General features: G+C 36.7%; 1 protein-coding gene across 1 annotated transcript in view; it reads left to right on the top strand.

The window, feature by feature from the left end:
* Nucleotides 1–23943, top strand: part of UBASH3A (ubiquitin associated and SH3 domain containing A) — a 104536-nt gene extending 80593 nt beyond the window's left edge. The window contains exons 9-14 of the mRNA XM_043996378.1: nucleotides 376–498; nucleotides 3151–3243; nucleotides 8978–9122; nucleotides 12768–12874; nucleotides 14462–14571; nucleotides 23640–23943. Coding sequence (XP_043852313.1) covers nucleotides 376–498; nucleotides 3151–3243; nucleotides 8978–9122; nucleotides 12768–12874; nucleotides 14462–14571; nucleotides 23640–23774 — 713 coding nt within the window. The 3' untranslated portion in view covers nucleotides 23775–23943. The remainder of the gene's footprint in view (nucleotides 1–375; nucleotides 499–3150; nucleotides 3244–8977; nucleotides 9123–12767; nucleotides 12875–14461; nucleotides 14572–23639) is intronic.
* Nucleotides 23944–24510: the final 567 nt, after the last annotated feature.

The following is a 24510-nucleotide window of genomic DNA, read 5'->3' as shown; positions in this document are numbered from 1 at the left end:
CAGGTTTGTGAACACTATCTATTCTTTAGTGTCAAATCAGTGAGTACCACTGTTGTTACAGTAAAGCTGAAAAGTTAAATTAAAGCCAAAAGATGTAGAGAAGCAGGTTTTAGCCTTGTATAATTTAAAACTTCCTAGCTGTTAGAGTGGAAGGGACTGCCTGAAGAAGTAATGCGTTTCACCTCAAAGAAGGTGAAGGTTAAAGGACCACATGTTGGCAATATTGTAGAAGAAACTCTGTACTGGCATAAGTTTGATTAGATGACCTCTGGAATCATCTGGAATCTTGAGCTTAGACAGTAAGATGTTTTTTAATATATATTTTCACGGACTTGATGAAATTAATTGTAACTAAAACATTAATTTATTCCTTAGGAAAATACTATAGACCAGATATGAACTTCCCTTCTAATCTGCCAGAAAGGAAGAATGGACTCAAAAATTTTGAAAACGATCCACCTTTATCCTCCTGTGGCATTTTCCAGTCCAAACTTACAGGTATGTATTAGTTATTTTTTTCTTTAGCATGTCATTAATACTGAGAACTGACATTTAAAACTAGATGGGGAGATTTATCACTTTGTATACAATCACTCTAAAAAATAAAATTATGCTTTACATTTATTTTTGCAGACTCTATTAATTCTTTTGTCCCTAGTTTTAGTCATCAATTCAATGATTTATTGTTTTCAATTTAGTTAATTCCTTCTTTATTTCCAGGATTTCTGTTTTGGTATTAATTGAAGTGTGTTTTTTTTTAATTGTTGGTTTTCTGGTATTTTTAGTTGCATTCCCAAAGCATTTATTGGTTCTTTCCCCTTTTTCTTAATCTATAACTTCTTCAATTCAATATTATGTCCAAAATTATACTTTCCCCATCATAGACTTTTAGACCTAAGAGGAATCTTAGGGAACATCAGGTCCAATATCCTCATTTAAAGGATGAGTAAATTGATACTCCCAAAGACCAGGAAAGGACTCACTTATATTACCAAAATTCCAAGGGAAATTGGTTATTAGTCTGGCAAAAATTAGATTTAGACCAACGCTTCACATCATACAGCAACATAAGCACCAAATAGATAAAAGACTAAGATATAAAAGGCCAAATCTTAAACAAATTAGAGGAGCAAGGAAGAAATTAATTTGGGTATCTATGGATAGGGAAAGTTTTCATGTCTAATCAAGCGATAAAGAAGAACATAGAAGGTAAAATGGAAATTTTTAATAATATAAATTTTAAAAGTTTTTGCACAAATAGATTTATATAACAAAAATTAGAAGGGAAATTAGTAGCTGAGAAAAAATCTTTGTAGTAAGTTTCTCTGGTAAAGTTCTCTGTTCTATGATATATAAGGAACTGATTCAAATTTATAAGACTAAGAGCCATTCCCCAAGAGGTAAATAGTTAAAAGATGTGAACAGGCAGTTTTTAAAAGGAAGCCATCTAGGGCAGCTAGGTGGCACAGTGGATAGAACACCAGCCCTGGATTCAGGAGGACCTGAGTTCAAATCCAACCTCAGACACTTAACACTTACTAGCTGTGTGACCCTGGGCAAGTCACTTAACCTCAATTGCCTCACCCCCCCCCCCAAAAAAAGGAACCCATCTAAGCTACCAATAACTATGTGGGAGGAAATGGAACTATTCCAAAATTATGTATTTCATTTGACCAATTATACTACCATGAGACCTGTTACCACAAAGAAATCAAAGAAATATGAAAAGCATTTCTATGTGCAAAAATACTTTGTAGCAGTTCTTATTGTGGTTGCCAAATATTAGAAACAAAGAGGGAGTCTCCTATTGGACTAAATTGTGGTATATAAATGTAATGGAATATCATTGTGCCTTAAATAATGATGTGGACAGTTTCAGAGGAAACTGGGAAAACTCTCTATGAAGTGATAAAGTGAGAAGAACTAGGAGAATAATTAATACAATTATGACCCCATTATAAAGAAGGGAAGAAAAAACTTTGAAAGGGTTTAGAGCACTGATTAAGAAAAAATTATAAACTACAAGTCCAAAAGAATGAAGATGACACATTGCACTTCCCTCCTGAAAAGAGAGGTGATGAAGTTCAAATACAGAAAGAAACATACATTTTTGGACATAGCTAATGTGTGGTTTTTTTTTTTTTACTATTCTTTTTCTTTTTATATAGTATTTTCTTTTTTTCTTTTTCTTTTTTTTTTTTTACGGGGCAATGGGAGTTAAGTGACTTGCCCAGGGTCACACAGCTAGTAAGTGTCAAGTGTCTGAGGCCTGGATTTGAACTCAGGTACTCTTGACCTGACTTGACTTGACCCTGGGGTCAGTGCTTTATCCACTGCGCCACCCAGCTGCCCCATAGCTAATGTGTTTTGCTGAACTACATAGTTATGTATGACTTTCTATTTTGAGTTTCTTTTTTTATTACCTGCTCAATCAGGAGAAAGGATAATAGGAGAAATAAATTAATTTTTTTAAACTAATTTAAAATTTTATAAAATAACATTTTTTAAAAGATGAGGAAAATGAGTCACAGAGAAATGAAATATTCTGGTACAGGTCACAGAATTAAGAAGTATCAAAACTAGGGGCAGCTAGGTGGTGCAGTGGATAGAGCACTGGCCCTGGAATCAGGAGTACCTGAGTTCAAATCCAGCCTCAGACACTTAACACTTACTAGCTGCGTGACCCTGGGCAAGTCACTTAACCCCAATTGCCTCACTAAAACGAAACAAAACAAAACAAAACAAAAAAAACAAACCCAAGAAGTATCAAAACTAGAACTAGAATCTAGATATCCTTAAACTCAGATAATCATCTCTCTCTGCAGTATGTCAAACTATTGTTTGACTTCTTTGTGCATGAATGTGTCTGTGTACATGTGTCTGTGTAGGTGAATGTGTATATGACGATAGATTTCCCCCTACAAATCAACTTTACTGGCCTATATTCATTCTGTATATTTTTTGTAGTAATGAAAAAATTTTGTCAAAGGAAAGGAATCTATAGAAAGAGATATCCTATTTTCCATTATACTGAGGGAGAATTTGGTTGAGTGCATTTCTCTTCCCTATACATTAGTAAGAAAGTCAGCTATAGCTCATCTGTGGTTAAATTTAGGTTAAAAAAGGAATTTGATGTCTTTTGTTTTCCAGGGGAAGCTCTACTAGATAGTGGCATCAAAATTAACTATATGTACTGTTCACCAGCACTACGATGTATACAGACAGCAAAATACATCCTTGAAGGTAAGTTAAATAATTAAATGAATTTCCATCATCTCATTGGAAAAATTGCAGTGATTATCCACAGAATTTTATAATGTTAGTACTACACTGGACCTTAGAATTCATCTAGTCTAATAATCCCTTCTTCTAACAGTTGAGGAAATTGAGGCCCAAAGAGGCCAAATAACTAGAGGGTTACATATCTTTTAAATGGAAGATAGAACTAAAGCCTAGGTTTCCTGACTTGCAGCCTGTGCTCTTTCCCCTGTTCCATACTACTTCTTTCCAATGACAAAAGAGAATTGAGCCTAACTGAGAACTTAACTGATAATTAATTCAGAGAGATCACCACACCTACTCTCTGAGAGTAATCAGATAATTGTAAAACATACTTCTAAAAACTGCTAGATATCGTCCTAATCAAAATTTCTCAATAGAGCAAGACTGTAAGAAAAGCAAGATAACTTCCACTGAAGGATAAAATAAGCATAATAAGCTTCACCCTTCCCACTTTAACTAAATTCTTTCCTACTATACTTTTAGAAATAGAAGGAAGGGCAGCTAGGTGACACAGTGGATAGAGCACCGGCCCTGGATTCAGGAGGACCTGAGTTCAAATCTGGCCTCAGATATTTAACACTTACTAGCTGTGTGACCCTGGACAAGTCACTTAATCCCAATTGCCTCACCAAGAAAGAGAGAGAGAGAGAGAGAGAGAGAGAGAGAGAGAGAGAGAGAGAGAGAGAGAGAGAGAGAGAGAAGGAATTGCTATATTAAGTAGAAAGTTGGATTAAATGAAGTCTGAGGTCATTTCCAAATCCAGAGTCCAACTCTAAAGTTCCTCATCAGAGGATGAGGAAATTGACAATAGACACATCTCCCAAAAACACTATTACTAAGAATGGAGCTGAGTAATACTCTTGTCCATTAAAGGCTGAGGCTTTGCAGGCATATTTTTCCACCATGTAAGAAGAGAAAAGTACTACTTAATAGTAAAAATAATTATCTCATGGTCAAAAGTCCCAAGTTCTATCTATTATTTTACTTGCTAAGTGATACTGTGTTAGCTTAATTTAGTCACATTCCCAACTTGCTATGGTTTTCTATGTAAGATAGATGTACTTGAATTAAAAATAAGTGATTTTAAATGTTTTTCATTCCTCTGATGAAAACGTCTGATGAGACAGCATTGTTGGACACTTCTTATTTTATGGAGAGCTTTTTCTCTTCTGTTGAACAGAAATCAGTCTGCCTATGTTAATCACCCATTGGCCCCAAATACTTTCATGCTTCCTATTTGTTTCAACACTTCCCTGTACTCCCATTTCCCAAATTTCCGATTCTCTACACCATTTCTTTCAGTATCCTAATCTCAATTAACAAAGAAGAAAGTCAGAGGAATAATTAATTCTCACTAGAGTGTTGATGTTTACCACCATAATTAACACCATAACTCTAAAAGGTTAAAGCAAAATCAAATGTATAACTTAAATATATTCCAACTTTGTTAGAAGATATAGTGTCGGGGCAGCTAGGTGGCACAGTGGATAGAGCACCGGCCCTGGAGTCAGGAGTACCTGAGTTCAAATCTGGCCTGAGACACTTAACTTACTAGCTGTGTGACCCTGGGCAAGTCACTTAACCCCAATTGCCTCACTTAAAAAAAAAAAAGATATAGTGTCTTGGTATGGCTGGGTTAATACCATTTAACAATGGATATTGAGCATATACATATTGTACTTGTGCCCTCTTGGGTACTTCTAGGTGAGGAGCACACTCCCTTTGACCTTCAGAGTTCCTGATTCTATACCCATTGATGATATAACCATATAAGCACCAATATTCATGTGAAAATCATGGAACAAATTTTCATGAGCAATGTTATTTAGGTGAGATTATTCCTTCTTCTTCTTCTTCTTCTTTTTTTTTTTTAGTGAGGTAATTGGGGTTAAGTGACTTGCCCAGGGTCACACAGCTAGTAAGTGTTAAGTGTCCGAGGCTGGATTTGAATTCAGGTACTCCTGACTCCAGGGCCGGTGCTCTATCCACTGTGCCACCTAGCCACCCCGAGATTATTCTTTCTTAAATAGAGGTGGAAAGCTCCCTTTTGACATAATTTTCAGAAAAGTTTTGTTTCTTCTTCTGACCTTGAAATTTGGGGTATACTGATTAGTATATAAAGCTGAGCTCCTGGAAAAATATTCTTTCATAGGTTAGATCAACTTTATCAGTTTCTGAAATGTGTGTCTCTGCAAATCAACAGATTCCTGTGCCTGGGAGCACTGATACGCATGGTGCATGTTAAACATCCCTACCAATGTCTATAAACCTCTGTAACCCCACCTTTCTTGAAGTGGCAACCCTCTTTTCCTAGATCTCATGAACTCTATTTCTTGCTCTCACAAATGAAAGAGGTAAAAATAACCATGTTTGGAATCAAGGCTTCTGCCTGAAGAAAGCATGTTTCTTGAATCACTGCCATCTAAAGCCAATTATACTAATCTGTGAGGTCAGAAATTTTGAAGTCCATTGAAAAATCAGTTCTGACATATTTGAAACCTGCAAGTAAACATCAAGACTCATCAGGACAAGTATAATTTACATAATATTTCAGGTAATTGTGTCAGGCTGCAATTCACAACAAATCTACATTAAAATGCATGCAATAGATATATAAGTGTAAAATGTTGTTTGACATACTATTTTAGTGAATAACTACATGTATAAATTACATGCAGGGTATATTACATAAACATACTATAGTTGAACACATATGGCCACAGAAGACAGGTAAATAAACATACCAGCAAAGCAAAACGATAACATCAATCACCATACATAATTAGAAAACATGTACAAACATCCATGTTTGTGAACATCCAACCTGCAGAAACAATAAAATTATGCGTAGCTGACAAATATATCTACAGTAATGTATGATGTCAGAATATAAGCAGATGAATATGATAAGCAAAATAATAAAGCAGAAGCATACCCAAAACATTTAGTAATTAACACATGCATCAATTAGTATATATAATTATATGTCAGGCACACATTACATGGGATCTGATACTCTTACCAATATCCTCCTCTCCTCATATAACCAGAAACCTTCTTTCACAATTTTTTTCATTGATTCCCTTGATAGTCTTGACCTATTGTTCTTCCAGATGATTTTTTTTCTAGTTCTATAAAGTAACTCTTTGGTACTATAGTAACTTTCTATAGTCACATGATTTGTTTCTTGTTTGCTCATTTTTCTAGCCCATTTATTGACTTTCAACTTTAGGTAAAAGTTCAGCTCTGCTCCTCGGGTGAAGGAGATAATGTCCCAAACTTTAGGATTTTTTAGTACTGCTGTTTTCAGAGCTTGTTTGGGGGGGTCTGTAAGTTTTTGATTCTTCCAAGGTGTTATGATCTAAGGAGAGATCATTGCTCTCCTGGCCTTTGCTCTGGTCTGCAAATGACCACAAACATTTTTTTCTATACTGGAACTGTGACCAGGGTCCCCACTCCCCTGGAATCCTATACTTTTGTGTGCTAGTGCTCCTTCATGCCTTGGGACTGGGACTCAGAACCAGGTATGGGTGATGCAACAGAATTCTGCACCTAGTGCTAGTAAAGTGTGACCTGTAATCTCCTTCTGGCCAATTGTCCTTACCATCTGTGGGCTGAGAGCTTGAGAAACTACCACTTCCCCTCCCCCTCCCCAAGACATGCTTCTGGCTTTCCAGGGTGGGCCTGCACTGGACTGGACTCTGCTCTCACCCAGTGAGACATGCCTTTCCTGCCAACCTTCTAAATTGTCTTGGGCTGGAAAATTATTTTGCCCCATCCTTTTATCGGAACTGCCACTCCAGAATTCATTTTGAGGCAATATTTTGAAGTTGTTTGGAAGGCAATTTAGGATAGTTCAGATGAGTCCCTGCTTTTACTCCATTATCTTGGCTCTGCCTCCGGGTTAATTGTCTTTATAAGGTCCTCAACCAGTCTGTGGGGCTATTTGGTAAAGTATAAAGTTACCCAGTCTCTCAATAACAGTCATCAAATGTTCACAAATCAGATCTATTCCAACTCAAGAATTGCTCAAACCCTGTGCATATTATCTCAGTGGTTCAACAGACTTCTAAATTTGGTTAGTCTGTCGATTAACAAGCTTTTCTTAAATGTTTACTATGTGTCAAGCATAGAAGATGTAAATAAAGGCAAAATCATCCCTAACCTCCAGAAAAGTAGAGGTCATCTCAAAGAGAAGGCACTAGTATTGAGAAAAGACCATTAGTTTGGGTAATTAAGAAATCATTGGTTGGTTAATGTGAAAATATGTTTTGCATGATTTCAGATGTATATATTTCTTGCTTTATCAATGTGGGGGAGTACTAGAAGTAGAGATGGAATTCAGAAATCAATTTTTAAAGGAATGTTTATAATCCATAATATATTTATTTTAAAAAATTTAAAAACATAGGGGGCAGTTAAGTGTTGCAGTGAATAAAGCACTGGCCCTAGATTCAGGATGACCTGAGTTCAAATCCAGCTTCAGACACTTGACACTTACTAGCTGTGTGACCCTGGGCAAGTCACTGAACCCTCATTGCCCCACCAAAAAAAAATTAAAAACATAAGGAGAAAAAGACATCGTTCATAACTTTGGAGAGAGTGGTCTCAATTGAATGATGAGTTTGGAAGCCACTTTCCAGAGGGATTTGAAGAAAGTCAGAAGTAGTAGAAATTCTTGATTATACATGAGGTTTTTTTCAAGGAGTTTAGCCAGGAAAGGGAGGGAAATTATATGATAATAGCTAGGAGGATGGGCAAAGGAAGCTGTATCTCTTTGGCATTGCTCTACCCCATAATACCTATTATTATGGCAATGATGACCCTCTTCTCTTAGTCCCATATGCTGGAAGACTTCTGCTTCTTGTTTTCACAAAAGCAAAGGCAAAAAAGTCCACCTTGGAAGTCAAGGTCAGCCACCTTCATCAACAGAAAGGGAGGTCTTCTCCCAAGTCTGTTGAATTGCTGTCCCTGGAACATGCTACAGACCTTTTAGATCAATATGAAATCTCAATTACCCTGGAACAGCTCTGCCTTAATTGCAACTCTCTCTGCTGCCATTATATTAATCAAGTACTCAGTTGTTAAAGAAATTCTACCCTACAGAGAACTAAGGCCCTATCTTGAAGATGTTTAATAAATGCTGTGGCTAATAGTTGGTCATTTGTATATCACTCAAGTTATATAGTTTTTTAGGTTAGATAATGTTTTTATTTCTTCTCTGGATGAATTTTCATCCTTATATCAATGACACTTAGTTTACCTATACAATTGTACTGATTTAATTTTGTCATGATTTCATTTACATACTTAACTTCCTGGTTCCTGTACTGTCTATAATTTTAGTAGACTCACTAATGACACTGGTATTTATTAGGTATACAATTACTAGACTCACTAATGACACTGGCATTTATTGAGTATACAATTACTAGACTCACTAATGACACTGGTATTTATTGGTATACAATTATGGTAACAAAAATAGAGGTGATGGGGTCATTCATTACCTTCATAATGATGTGGTTTGTTGTGCAGCTGTTTTTTCAGTAATATTTTCTTGAGGGTATCACATTTTTTTACTTATTTTCTTTAAAATATGTATTTGGACATGTTTATGTGCTAGTTGCTGGAATCTAAGGTTCAATTACATATAACCCAGATCACCATAAAATGCATATTCTTTTGAATCCAGAACTCAAACAAGAGAAATCACTGAAAATAAGAGTGGAACCTGGACTCTTTGAATGGACTAAATGGGAAATAGGTGAAACAATCCCTGCCCTCATGACACTGGCTGAACTGACCAAGGCAAAGTATAATGTTGATGTCGATTACAGGTATGCCAACCCTGTATTTTTCCCTTTAATTTTCTGGATTCCCATGTTTCACATCATTTAAACTTTAGAAAACTCTTCTGGGGCAGCTAGGTGGTACAGTGGATAGAGCACCAGACCTGGAGTCAGGAGGATCTGAGTTCAAATCTGGCCTCAGACTTGACACTAACTGTGTGACCTTGGGAAAGTCATTTAACCCCAATTGCCTTGCCAAAAAAAAAAGAGAGAGAGAGAGAAAAGAAAAAGAAAACTCTTCTAAGATTGAATTAATTAAAGACAAAAGTATCATGCTTAACATGCTATAATACATACTAGAGTATAATCAATGTACTTACTAGGTGCTGGGGACACAAAGACCAAAGTGAAATATTCCATGCTTTCAAGGAACTTACATTCTAACATGTATGACAAATTGTTGTTGTTTTGTCAATTAGTGATTCGATGACCGCATTTGCGGTTTTCTTGGCAAAGATATTGGAGTGATTTGTTATTTCCTTCTCCAGCTCATTTTACAGATGAGGAAACTGAAGCAAGCAGGGTGAAGTGACTTGCCCAGGGTTACATAGCTAGTAAGTGTCTAAAGCTGGATTTGAACTCAAGTCCTCTTGACTCTAAGGCTCACACTCTATCCACTGCTCCACCTAGCTGACCTTGTACATCAATAAGTATTACAACTACATAAAAGATCAATACATGGTAACTTTGGAAATGGAGCAAAGGATCAGAAAAGGCTTCATTTAGAAGGGATTTAAAGAGGGATTTGAATTGTGACCTGTGTGTGATATTGACCCTCTAAATAGAACAAGAAACAGGGGCAGCTAGGTGGCGCAGTGGTTAAAGCACCGGCCCTGGATTCAGGAGTACCTGAGTTCAAATCCGGCCTCAGACACTTGACACTTACTAGCTGTGTGACCCTGGGCAAGTCACTTAACCCCCATTGCCTGCAAAAAAAAAAAAAAAGGAAAGAAAGAAAGAAAAAAAAAAAGAAATAATATACAGGGAGGAAAATGGAGTTTTAAAGACTCAGTCTTTTCTAGCTATGCGGCCAACCAAAAGAAGCTGTTCCTACTCAGGTGGTAGAAAACAGGATATTTCCTCCCAGAATCAGAATGCCTTCATGTTATGAGATCTGGATGTGTGGCAAGCCTCCATTACATTAAAATCATTTTGGCAGCTTTGTAAATGATAGATTGGGGAGGAATAATAGCTTCCTGCATTTTGATCCCTCCTTCTTGGGATAAAGACAAGAGTTAGGAAGAGGAGAGTTTCTAGTCTCCCTGTACATGTCCCCAGAAGGCAATTGCTATTTTGTTCTTCCATGTTCTAGGGCATCGTGTCGGAAAATTCAAGTTATCCCAAGCTGGAAAAGATTTTTGAGTATGGTCTTGCAACAAGGTGGCTATTGACTGAGGACTAGCTTAACTAAGTACTATTTTAACCAGTAGCCTCAGTTTAAATCTCTTTAATTTTGCAACAACCCAAGCAACTATTTTACCAGGTCTTATTAGTTTTGTTTAATTTTTCATGAAGTTCCCATCTAGAAATACAAAACACTACAAAGTTCTCTTTTTTGTTGGGGTTTTTTTGGTTTTGTTTGTTTGTTTTTTGGGTTTGGGTTCTTCTGTGGGGCAATGAGGGTTAAGTGACTTGCCCGGGGTCACACAGCTAGCAAGTGTCAAGTGTCTGAGGCCAGATTTGAACTTAGGTCCTCCAGTGCTTTATCCACTGCAACACCTAGCTGCCCCTCTGTGACAATCAAAGAAACCTTCACCTTTTCAATTACTTGAATTTTCCTTGATTGATTACAAGACTGCTTAATTCTTAATGTCCATTGATCTTTTTGAGGAACCCTGTGGTGTTTTGAGATTAGATGTGGCCAGCCCAAAGTTATCAGCAAGCAGGAACTTCTAGCAGACATCACCTCCTATAGAGAATACTTTGCTCATCCTCTGTGACAATGGTAAAATCCTAAATGGGGGAGACCTCCCTGATCTTGCTAGGAGGATCACTTAACAGTTATCTTTGAAGTCGCACATATTAAGGAGTCTTGTCTTCTGTGAATATATACATGAGAAAAATCTTGATCAAAAAGAGAATTTATAGTTGCATTCCCCCCTTCCCCTACTTAGTCAAATGCTTTCTTGTATGACTGTGAATGTGCGGTTTGAGGGAAGGGGGCTACTCAGACCTGAGGACCGTGTTGTATTTTTAAGTCACTAACAGTTCCCTATATCCAAAAAAATTAATTTCCTTATGGACAATTGACTAGAGATACCCCTGGTTAGCTCCATAGTGAAGTGAGCAGAGGTAGGAGAACAATTTATACAATTCTTCCAATATTGTGAGCAGTTAAGACCTCAGAAGACTAATGATGAATCATGCTTTCAACCTCTTATTACAAAATTAATGAATTAGATAGAGACATAATTTTCAGACATAACCAATATATGTATCTGTTTTACATCACTGTATTTGTTATAAGACAAAGCTTTTTTTCTTTTAAAAGGGAAGCAAGAAGATAGTGGAAGTAATACTAAAAAGAAAAAAGAAAACTAATGAATCATTAAAAAAATTAAAAGTGTAGAAGGACATTTGGAAGAGGACATCAACAAGCAGGCCAGTGTTTAAATTACCAAATAAAACTGAAATAATAAAAAAATCAAGATATAAGTAGCAGGGAGAAAAGACAAACCATACAAAATAAGTCCGGTTCCATATGCAATCTCCCCCTTTTCTAGTAAACATTTATTAAGTGCCTACTACATGCTAGTCATTGTACTAAACACTGGGGATACAAAGAAAGACTTACAATAGTCCCCAGTCTCAAGGCTAATAGGGGAGACAATATGCAAACTACTATGTACAAACACATTACATATAGGCTAAATTGGAAACAACAGAAGGAAAGTAGTAAAAATCAGGAAGACCAGGAAAGGCTTTCTAGAGAATGTGGGATTTTAGCTGATATTTGAAGGAAGCCAGGGAACCAGGAAGTGGGGGGTGAGGAAAGAGGGCATTTAAGGCATGTAAGACAGCCAGAGAAAAATCTTTAAGCTTAGAGACAGAATATCTTGTTCAAGGAGCTGCAAGGAAGCTAGTATCACTGGATCACAGAGTTTAGAGATTCCTTAAGCATTCAATCCCTTTTCTGGAGCCAACTCCTTAAGTCAACTTCAAACTAAGAACAGCTTGCTTTTCTGAAAAAACCACCAAAGATCTGGGGGCAGCTAGGTGGCACAGTGGATAAAGCACTGGTCCTGGATTCAGGAGGACCTGAGTTCAAATCTGGCCTCAGGCTTACTATCTGTGTGACCCTGGGCAAGTCACTTAACCCTCATTGCTCCACACAAAAAAATAAATAAATAAACAAATAAACAAAACAAAAACAAAAAAACCCTACCAAAGATCTGGTTGATCCTCAGCCAGTGAATCACTGGAAGTTTCCTGTATTCCATCAGCTGCCTTCACCCAAAGACCAATACCCTGTTATGTTTGTTTTGTTTTGTTTTGTTTTGCTTTGCTTTGCTTTGTTAGGGAAACTGCTTTATACTTTGTTATATTGTTATTTTGGAAAAAAATCCCCAAATTTATCTAGGACATCCCTGATTCACCATGACATTTTACTGTTCCATTTATTCTCTTTTTTAGATCTGAATTCCCACTCTCCTCCCTGATGCCATCAGAAAGTTATGATGATTATGTAAAAAGGTGTTCTATGACTATGAAACAGATTGTGGCTGCCTGCCCAGGTGAAAGCAAATGTTTTTGGCAATGAATATGACTATTTTCATATCCTCTACCTTCAGAATCTTGCTTCTGTATTAGAAACTAGCCAAGAAAACTACTATCTACATAAATTAGTGTCTTTTTCTACAGTAGAATTAGAGTACAACAACTTTGGGGTTCATTCAATGGATTGATTTAATGGATGTCAAAATTTTTTAAGTTATAGTTTCTTTTGTTTTTCTCAGGCCTTCATTCCCTATATTCTATCTTAGGTTAGAGCAAAGATATTAGAGCAAATGTAAATATGTCAAGTTAAAATCAAATCAGCTTGACATTTTTTTTATTTAAAAAGGGGAAATACAGTAGCTACTGTTAATTGTGGATATTATGACCAAATTTGGTATGAGAGACTTGTATGCGTGTACCTAGGTATGTACTGATTAAAAAAAACATAAAACTCCACCATTATGCTGTTACACCTCATCCACTCTCTATTCCCCAGATAATCTCAAGGTTTTGGGGGAATAAAAAATACATTCACCCAGGGGGCTTGCAACAGACAAATGTTTTAATCTTCAGTATGAACACTTGTACCTTGGATATGAGAAAATACTAAAAATTAGGATTTATTTGTTGTTTTATTGAAAAGAAAGTTGGGGCAGCTAGGTAGCACAGTGGATAAAGCACTGGCCCTGGATTCAGGAGGACCTGAGTTCAAATGTGACCTCAGACACTTGACACTTACTAGCTGTGTGACCCTGGGCAAGTCACTTAACCCCCATTGCCCCGCAAGAAAGAAAAGAAAGTGATAGAGAAAATGTTAAGAAAGCAGATTAGGGGGCAGCTAGGTGGTGCAGTGGATGAAGCACCGGTCCTGGATTCAGGAGTACCTGAGTTCAAATCCAGCCTCAGACACTTGACACTTACTGGCTGTGTGACCCTGGGCAGGTCACTTGACCCCCATTGCCCTGCAAAAAAAAAGAAAGAAAGAAAGAAAGAAAGAAAGAAAGAAAGAAAGAAAGAAAGCAGATTAAATGCAGAAATATGTTTAATGTGATTATACATATATAACCTGTAACAGATTGCTTGCTGTCTTGGGGAGGGGGGAGGGAGGGGAGGGAAGGAGAAAAATTTGAAACTAGAAATTTTATAAAAACAAATGTTGAAAACTATCTCTTGGGGCAGCTAGGTGGCGCAGTGGATAAAGCACCAGCCCTGAATTCAGGAGGACCTGAGTTCAAATCCAGCCTCAGACACTTAACACTTACTAGCTGTGTGACCCTGGGCAAGTCACTTAAACCCCATTGCCCCGCAAAACAAAACAAAAAAGAAAACTATCTCTACATGTAACTAGAAAATAATGAAATACTTTTATGATTTAAAAAAAAGCAGATTAAACTTTGAAGTATTTAGTCATGATGCCCATTGTTAGCAATAGCTGCTGAATCTTCTCCTTTTAAGTATCGTATTTTCAGAAAACTGGTTGTTAAACATTTGCCAGCACACTCCTGACTTCACCGTATAAAATATTCAGGGAACCCCAACCTAAACATTGGGTAATTTCAATAGTCATTTCTTTGGTCATCTTTCCTCTTCCTTTTTTTTTTTTTTCCCAGGTGGTGTAATCTCAATTATAAGCCATGGTTCAGCTCTAGACTCCTGCACTAGACCACTACTTGATCTCCCACCCAGAGACATCAGTGATTTTGCCCAACTAGTCAGAAAGGTAAATGGTTTTACAGTAGGAAATTCTATATGGAATGCTATCTTCTCTTTGGGTGCTATATACTATGTCCTGATGCCTGCCACCAGTCTCAATGTTCAGTGAGTCAGTGAAAAACTAATTCAAGAGGGTGGTGCAGTGGATAAAGCACTGGCCCTGGATTCAGGAGGATCTGAGTTCAAATCTGGCCTCAGATACTTGACATTTACTAGCTGTGTGACCTTGGGCAAGTCACTTAACCCTCACTGCCCCACAAAAAGATAGAGAGAGAGAGAAACTAATTCAAGAGGTAATATAATATTATGGAAAAATAAATGAATTGGGAGCTAAGAGAAATCTAGTCTTGAGTACTAAGAATCATGTGATCTGGAAGAGATCACTTCACCTCCCTCAACCTTCCTCTTTTCATATAGAAAATGATAGGGTTAGACCGAATGATGACTAAGATCCCTTGAATTTCTAGATCTTATGATCCTTTGCCCTTCCTAGTTCTAATCGATTTGATGATTCAATTGGTTTTCTCTGAAGGAGTAAGTTCATTACTCTGTCTTCCTTTACAGAAATAAATCTAAGAAGATTTTGGTGGGGGAGGGTAGGGGGTGGGGAAGGAGTGTTGGCTCACTCATGTAATGAATATAGATGGTAGCTGTAAGGATCCAGGACAACCCATGTGGAAAGTATATATTTGATTATAGAAAATAGGGGATCTGGGGGCAGCTGGGTAACACAGTAGATAGAGCACTGGCCCTGGAGTCAGGAGGACCTGAGTTCAAATCTGACTTCAGACACTTGACACATGCTAGCTGTGTGACCCTGGGCAAGTCCCTTAACCCCAATTACCTCACACACAAAAAAGAGAGAGAAAAGAAAATAGGGGATCTATAAAACCCCATTACACATCTCCAGAGGACACTACTATTTCCATCTTTGGGCAGAGCAGGAGGGCACTTACTATCTATTCTATCTCCAAGAGGGACACTGGGATAAAATTATATGCAGTCTCTTTTGAAGTCAGAATAAAAATAATTTTCCCTGGTCACTATCTTTGGAAATAGTCCTACCTCAGAATGAAAAGTTAATAATTAGCTTATTCTCAACCTCCTTAGTTCCTTCTAACCAAAAATCTCACACACACAACAACAACAACAACAACAACCACAATAACAACCAGAAATAGCTAGCAAACATTTATCTAAGCAAGCAGTAAGTCAGAAATCAGAGAAGTGGGGCAGCTAGGTGGCGTAGTGGATAGAACACCGGCCCTGGAGTCAGGAGGACCTGAGTTCAAATCCAGCTTCAGACACTTAACACTTACTAGCTGTGTGACCCTGGGCAAGTCACTTAACCCCAACTGCCTCACCAAAAAAAGTTTAAAAAAAAACATACACAAAACAGAAATCAGAGAAGTTACACAGTTTAGAATAAGTAAGATTAAATGGGTTCTTTGGCTAGGGAATTATGAAAGTTGTCTGGGCTTGTTAGTCTGGGAATCAAAGGATAGATGTGAGGGCTAGCTTTCTCCACATGTCTGAGGCTCTGGAGATGCTTATTAGCTATGCCAAAGTTCATACCTTCTTTCTCTACCCATATTTCTCTCAAACCCCACTTCTTTCTCCTTTATGACCACCATATGCAGCATCATGAGCTCAGAGGTTTCTCAGACATTGCTTTCTGCTTACACAGGGATTTTCTTCTGGGAGCAGCCCAACATGCATGAGACTGTGACATAAAAATAAATTTTAAAATGAAGGGACAGAATTACTGAGGACAACACTGGGGAAGGACCAAAATAAAGTTGGGGCTAGGAGTAGACTGGTGTTTTGATTAATATAAGTATCTTCTAGATGAGTAAATGACCTCTACCAATAAAGGTCAATACCTTCTTTACAACTTATAGTCCAAGACAGTTGCTTAAGACACTTAAAGGTTAATTGACTGGTCCAAGATCATATAGCCAGTAAATATCAGACTTAAACCTAGGACTTCCTGGCTCTGAGCTTCACTCTCTATTTGCTGAGAGATTCTTTTCATTATTAAAGATGATGAATGTTGGACAGGCCCACTGAGACTTGACAGATGAAAGGAGAATAGGGAAATTAAAACAACAATAAGGCATTACAAATTTCCCACGGTTGTCACAATATTTTCTTCCCTTGCCTTTCTCTCACCTTCATTCCTTACCATGTTCTTATAAAGAATAAAATTTTCTTTTAGAACTTTTAGGGTTCACCTGTACATTACTTTGAATTATCATGATAATGAAGTAATGGAAACTGTCCTGTTTACCCATTTATGTGTCCAAGTTTTTCCACAGATGACAGAAGGGAATTTAGATATTTAGTTTACCAGTCTCCAAATATTTTTAATGTTCTCATGATTGACATTAAAGTAAACTGAGGTATAGAGGTCTGAGCATTATCACTTTATTAGTAGAGTGTGAATCTACTAACAAAGTAGATCAATGGATACCTCAATAATGCCAGAGACATTGAGTGAAAGCTGATCGAGTCTTTTATGACAATCGACAAGATGACAGAAAAAATCTTGAACAACATGGGTGTCTTCTTCTGAATGGCTATCAATGGCATAGTCAGAATTGAGACTACAGCATTTGAACCTCCCCTTCTGAAATCTCTTAACCACAGACAAGACCTGAGATTTGAGTCATAAGACAAAGGTTCCCAAATGATGGGAGTTGCTATGATAGTTTAAATTAATGAGATTTGACATTTCAGGTTAATCATGTTTCTCTGAAAAGTGAATGATGTTACAAAGATGGAGGCAAGAAAGAAAGAACTGATGGTGTCTAAATGCAGATTGAAGCATGTTTATTTTTAATTCTTTATTTTCCTTTTTGTTTTTCACAACATGACTAGTATGGAAATGTGTTTTGCATGACTGCACATGTATAACTGATATCAAATTACTTCCTTTCTCATTGAGAGGGGATAGGAGCAAGGAAGAAAGAGAATTTGGAACTCAAAAAATTTTAAATCAATGTTAAAAAAATTGTTTTTACATGTAATTGGAAAAAATAGAAAACAAAGCTGAAGGTAATTACAAGAAAAAAACATGACCTTTAATCAAGTTTCTTCAGAATGTGAAATTTACAAGAGGAAGAATCTACAAAATATTAAATATTAAATCTAGCTTGATTATAAACCTCAGTCTTTTTTATTTTACCATGCTACATTTATATGAATAAAAATTCAGTATACCCTCCCAAAATATGTATTTTATTTATAGATGTATACATGTATAATGTACATATGTATATAATATATATTACATACATTATACAACATATATAAAAATAGACATTTTAAAAGAATCTTGCAAAGTATTTTAAATATTTAGATTTTTATTTAATAACAATATGAAACCTTTTTGCCTCCATTAAAATACTTTTACAAATTGTTAATATTCAAAATAATTATTAATATACTAATTTCATGGTACACAGTATGATTTAATTTGTTTCATTATTTTCTAAACATCCTTGTGTATGTTCTGGGTGAATAGCAGAAATGGGTAAATTACATTTGTCTTCTAGCAACTAATCATTCCATTCTTTGTTTATTTTTACCTCAGCAGGTCAATTATTTTTTAAGATTCCTTTTTGTATAATACCACAATCAAATAATGGGTCATAACAGTCAGTGAACATAACAGCTTTATAGGAATCATGTTTTTCAGCATATAGATAATCACCAAGCACAATGCAAAAACAAGCATAAGTGAATTATCTCTAATCTCAATTCAGCAGATGGTTTTCAATATAAATCTAAATTCCTCTCTTTTTTCTAATATGGCTCTGCTTAATGAGTATTATACCTTTATTTCTTATGCACATTTAAATATTTCATTTTTTCAGGAAGACCGGTTTAGCTGGATCAAAGAATTTCAAAAAGGGCAATAATGAATAATGAGGAAATAAAGGTTAAGTTGGAACCAGGTTGTGAAGGGCTTTTAACTTACAAACAGAAGAATTTCTGTTTGGTCCTAGAGTCAATGTGGAATGTGTGGAGTACTGACATGATCAGATATATACTTTAAGAATATCATTTTGTAGCTTTATGGAAGAGGGCTTAGAAGTGGGAGAGACTTGAGGCAGAGACACCAATTAGGAAGACATTGCAATTGTCAAGAAAAGAGAAGATGAGGATCTGAACTTGGATGATGATTGTGTGAATGGAGAGAGAGGGAGAAATGAGAGAGATGTTTTACAGATAAAGATGGCAAGATTTGGCAAGGAATCATATATGTGAAAGGAACAAAAATGAGGAGTTCCAGATAACACCAAGACTGATAAGCTAGGTGAATGGAAGAATGATTTGAGGGAAGAAAATTAATATAACTGGCTTCTCAATGCAGATCACAACCCACTGATCCTATTATCTTTCTTTCTTTAATAATATTTTATTTTATTTTTTCCAATTACAAGTAAAGCTAGTTTTAAACATTCATTTTTGTAAGATTTTGAGTTCCAAATTTTTCTCCCACTTTCTCTTACCTCCCTCCTCCCAAAGCCAGCAAGCAGTTTGATATAGGTTACACATTACAATCATGTTAAACATGTCATGTTGTGAGAGAAGAATCAGAACAAGAGGAAAAAAAACCACAAGAAAAAAGAAAGAGCAACAAAACAACAATCACAACAAAAGTGAAAATAGTATGTTTCAATCTGCATTCAGACTCCATAATTCTTTTTCTGGATGTTGAGAGTATTTTCCATAATGAATCTTTTGGCATTATCTTGTGATCCTACTATCATAAGCAGCTCACTCTGTCCAAAAGAAAAGGGCGAAGGAGGGGATGAATAAGGATTTTGTTCATAAGTCTTGACTTCAAAATGCAGAGCCCACCCTCCAAGTCCTATCTGCTATATCCGCACAGTGATGAGAGCAGGTATACTGGGGAAAGTAGAAGGAGAACATATTCCCATTGACACTTGCTGTAGGTATCCAAGTAATGTTTAAGTTACAGATTGTGCTTTAACAGCACAACATGGGAGCAGGGCAACTTAGGAACTTGTACAGTGGGAGAAAGGGACAAGAATGGAAGAATACTGGATAATGTTGAAGGGTAAATGTAGTTGTATGGAGATAAACCTCATGATTGACTATTAGGAAAATGGTATCCAACCTACCTTCTCCAATTGATTGATTACATACCCTTTGGAGTCCTGCCAAGGCTTAGGTAGGTTGCTCTGTATGGAGCAACCTGTAATCAGTATGCAATCTACTTTGACGAAATTGAACCTAGGCTTTAAAAAAAATTAACACATAACTTGACTCAGAGAGCGCTAGGTGAGTGAATCCCACATTCAGTTTAGGGGTGTTCCACCTGTAAGGTTTCATCCTCATCTGGGGCCACACCTAGCAAAAAGGGAATACAGATGCTTAGAGGAGGAAATAAAGATTTTGGCAGGAAATAAATTTCTAGCAAAGTAGATACATCTAAAGTTAGCTCCTAGACAATGGGAATAATTAGTTAAAATGAAAGTATCATCAATAACTCTCTTCTGTAAGTTGCTGTAGTAATTCTCCATCTTACACAGAAAATCTTGTATTACTTTTACATTATGAATTACAAAATTGACTAAAGGGACAAAATCTGTACTTACTCTAGGTGCCAAAATTACCATTTACAACTCTGCATTATTCACCTGAATTATTCATACAAGTCTTCCCAGGTTTTTATGAAACCCTCACCATCATCATTTCCTAAAGTACACTAGTATTCTATCATATTCCTATGCCTTCATTTGTTCAGCCTTTCCCCAATCAAAGGGCTTCCCTTGAGTTTTTGCCATGACAAAAAGAGCTGCTATAAATATTTTTTTTGTACACATGGCCCTTTTCATCTTTCTCTGATGCCTTTAGGTTATAGTTCTAGTAGTATTATTAATAGGTGAAAGAATATGCACAGTTTAATAACTTTGAGGGCATAATTCCCTATTGCTTTGCAGAATATTTGGATTGGATCATAGCTCCACCTACAGTGCATGAGTGGACCTATTATCCTACTGCCCTTCCAGCATTAGTAAATTTCCTTTTTTTATATTAGACAATTTAGTTGGTATGAGGTAGTGCCTCAGAATGGTTTAAATTGGGGGCTGCTAGGTGGCACAGTGGGTAAAGCACCAGCTCTGGATTCAGGAGGACCTGAGTTCCAATCCAGCCTCAGATACTTGACACTACTAGCTGTATAACCCTGGGCAAGTCACTTAACCCTCAGTGCCCTGAAAAAAAGAAAAATAAAAAGAATAGTTTAAATTTATCTAATATTTATATATCTCATATTTATATGTAATATAAATTATATATTTATAATGTGTCAGACACTGTACTAAGTAATTTACAATTATTATTTCATTTGATTTTCACAACAACCCTGGGAGGTAAGTGCAATCTCCATTTTACAGATGAGCAAACAAAGGTTAAGTGACTTTCCCCGAGTCACACAGCTAATATAATAATATCCAAGACTGGATAGACTTGGGTCTTTCTGACTCTGGTCCCAGTACTCTATCCATTGTGCCACCTAACATTTTTCCAAATGACTAGTAATACCTTGGATTTCTTCCTCTGAAAGCTGCTTATTCACATCCTTTAATCAGTTAGCAATTATAGAATGGCTCTTATTCTTGTATATTTGATCGACTTCCCTAAACATCTTAGAAATTAAACTTTTTTTCTTTTTTATATTTTACTTTTAATTTATGGAATAAAACAAGAATTTCCATAACATAATACAATAAAAAGATGTTCACACATGAAACTGCAAATCTACTAAGTACAACTTGCTATTCCTTTCAAATATGCAACAAAATTATCATGTAAATTTTTCCCTCTCCCCCCTTAAAAATGGCTACCATTAGACACAAATAGTTATATGTGTATGTGTGTGTGCATGTGTGTACAATTATGTTATACATACTTCTATTTGGTAGTTTAATTGTTATGGCACCTGAGTTCCATTTATCTACTAATAGTGTCTAACTTTTACTCAGCAATATTTATTTTAGAAGGATCTAATCACAAATATACAAACTTACTCCCCCAACGTGTGGGGACCTCCTGCAGTACCTCCATCTCTGGAGAGGGGAGGAGAATTAGAGTCATAGCTTAGCTTGGTTTCCATACAGAACTGTACCAGTTCCCAATCCAAAACCCCTCTCATGCTCAAATCCCAAGCACCATGACTCTTCAGAGGTACAATTCTGGTTCCAACATCTCCATGGCTTGAGCTCTTAGACAAGAGCGCATCAGAAAGAAGCAGAAAAGATCATATCTAGTGATCAGATCAGTCTTGCCAGTTTTAGAAAAACAGAAAACAGGGCAGCTAGATGGCGCAGTGGTTAAAGCACCGGCTCTGGATTCAGGAGTACCTGAGTTCAAATCTGGCCTCAGACACTTGTCACTTACTAGCTGTGTGACCCTGGGCAAGTCACTTAACCCCCATTGCCTACAAAAAAAAAAAAAGAAGAAAGAAAAACAGAAAACCATTCTAGTTTTCAGGTTTCCATTACTTACATAGAGTGTGTCACTTTCTTTTCTAAGCAATTCATTGTTCCAATTTTTTATCAATAGTTTTTTGTTTGTTTTTTTGCAGGACAATGAGGGTTAAGTGACTTGCCCAGAGTCACACAGCTAGTTAAGTGTCAAGTGTCTGAGGCTGGATTTGAACTCAGGTCCTCCTGAATCCAAGGCCAGTGCTTTATCCACTGCACCACCTAGCTGCCCCCTATCAATAGTTTTTAATGCATTGTTTCTCTTGTTTCATTTCTATTAAATATTCATGTAGTCCTTGGGGAAATATATTTTTTTCTTTGAGTATCTTCCTGCAGTTTTTATAAAGCTACTCTTTCCGGGGGCAAATAGGTGGCACAGTGGATAAAGCGCTGGCCTTGGATTCAGGAGGACCTGAGTTCAAATCCAGCCTCAGACCCTTGACATTTAACTAGCTGTCTGACCCTGGGCAAGTCACTTAACCTTCATTGCCCTGCAAAAACCAAAACAAAACAAAACAAAACAAAAAGCTACTCTTTCCTTTTCTTGGATATTTATAGATCAACGACATACATGCTTGTATACATACATACATACTCATATACACACAAATGTATGTTGTATACATTCATATAACATAAGTACATTTGTGTGCAAAAGCATTTTGTGTGTCTGTGGTAGCTAGATAGTGAGAGAGAGAGAGAATATCACCTGGTTGATGTCTTCTTTAGTTTACTTCTCCCTCTAACTTTAGTTCTTGAAATTAGTCTGTCCACCAGGGCCAATCATTCTTCCCCTGCCATCCTTCTGAGTGGGGTGATCAGCCCTGCTTAATATTTCTCTGGGAACCCTGGGTTCTTATGTTGACCTGCACCTCCCAAGAATAGTTTCCCCTGGATATTAGAGTTTTAAAATGCTGGATCTTTGGGGATATCTTCAGAATTTCAAGACAGTACCATGAATCTTAGAATTCCCAAGGTCCCTATCCTTGACCTTTTTTTTTTTTTTTTTGGTGGAGCAATGAGGGTTAAGTGACTTGCCCAGGGTCACACAGCTAGTAATTGTCAAATATTTGGGTCTGGATTTGAACTCAGGTCCTCCTGAATCCAAGGCTGGTACTTTATCCACTCCACCACCTAGCTGCCCCTATCCTTCACCTTTCTTACCTACCTGAGGCTTTCTTGGTAGTGGTTAGGTGAGTACTTAGCTCTTCCTGACTATAGACAGCCCTCAATGCTACAGATGTCTCTGGCCAGTCTGGTTGTGTTGGGAGGCTGTCCTAAAGGTCACTCCTCACTGGTAGGCTTATTTGCCTTTGCTTCTCTCAGCTTTGCTCCTGTGTAACTTCCGTGACTAACTGGCTAACTTCCATGTATTTCTTGAGGGAAAAAAGAAACTTATTATAGTTTCTTATTTGATTTCTTTATTATTATTCTGCCCAGTATGAATTTAAGGATTTTGCTGAAGTAAGTGTATGGGAGCTTGGTGCTCGCTCCATTCAGGCAGCCATCTTGGCCTAAAGTCCTCATTAACAAACTATTAAAATTTCTTTTCTAGATCCCTTCACTTGGCATGTGTTTCTGTGAAGAAGTGGAAGAAAACAAATGGCAGTTGAACAACCCACCAGTTAAAACATTAACTCATGGGTCAAATTCAGCATTTAATTGGAGAAACTGGATACAGGATTGTTAAGAGCTCTCTATATTATTAAATGTAACTGCATAATGAAAAGATGAAAAATATTTCCTCATGACTTAGCACCTTATGAGACTGTAAAATGTTATCATAGGGGCAGCTAGGTGGCGCAGTGGATAGAGCACCGACCCTGGAATCAGAAGTCCCTGAGTTCAAATCTGGCCTCAGACACTTAACACTTACTAGCTGTGTGACCCTGGGCAAGTCACTTAACCCCAATTGCCTCACTAAAATATATATATATATATATATATATATATAATTATAAATAGGAAGGGTTTTTTTTGTCTCTTGACATGAATTGTATAAGTAAAACTGACACTTTTGGATTGTGGTATATCTGGTAGTCATTTTTGTTCTAGGGAACTCCAATCTAAGAAAACATTAATCCATCAAAGGTCTCATATTGTATTCAAGACCTAAGCATCGGTTATATTGGCATGTATCTCTAATGTCCTAAATACTAAAAATTTGAAAATAAAATTTGACAGTTTTCATCGGGTGGTGAAGTATAGCAATAATTTCCAATTATCCAAGGTCCACCAGTAAAAATGTAAGCATTTTATTTTATTTGCAGTATTTTTTTTTTGGCCTCACTCTTTGAAAATGAGACCAAATACATCTACTTTTCTAGGAAAATACTCCTGAGAGGCTGGGGATAATTCTTTCCTAATGTCAAAAACTTAAACACCCACTCTGGGTATATCCCTTAAACTCTTAGTAGGTACCAGTG

The sequence above is a fragment of the Dromiciops gliroides genome, chromosome 3 (genome assembly GCF_019393635.1).
Source record: "Dromiciops gliroides isolate mDroGli1 chromosome 3, mDroGli1.pri, whole genome shotgun sequence".
NCBI lineage: Eukaryota > Metazoa > Chordata > Mammalia > Microbiotheria > Microbiotheriidae > Dromiciops > Dromiciops gliroides.
The sequence above is the reverse complement of the archived record's forward strand: the minus strand, read 5'-3'. Positions and strand labels throughout refer to the sequence as shown.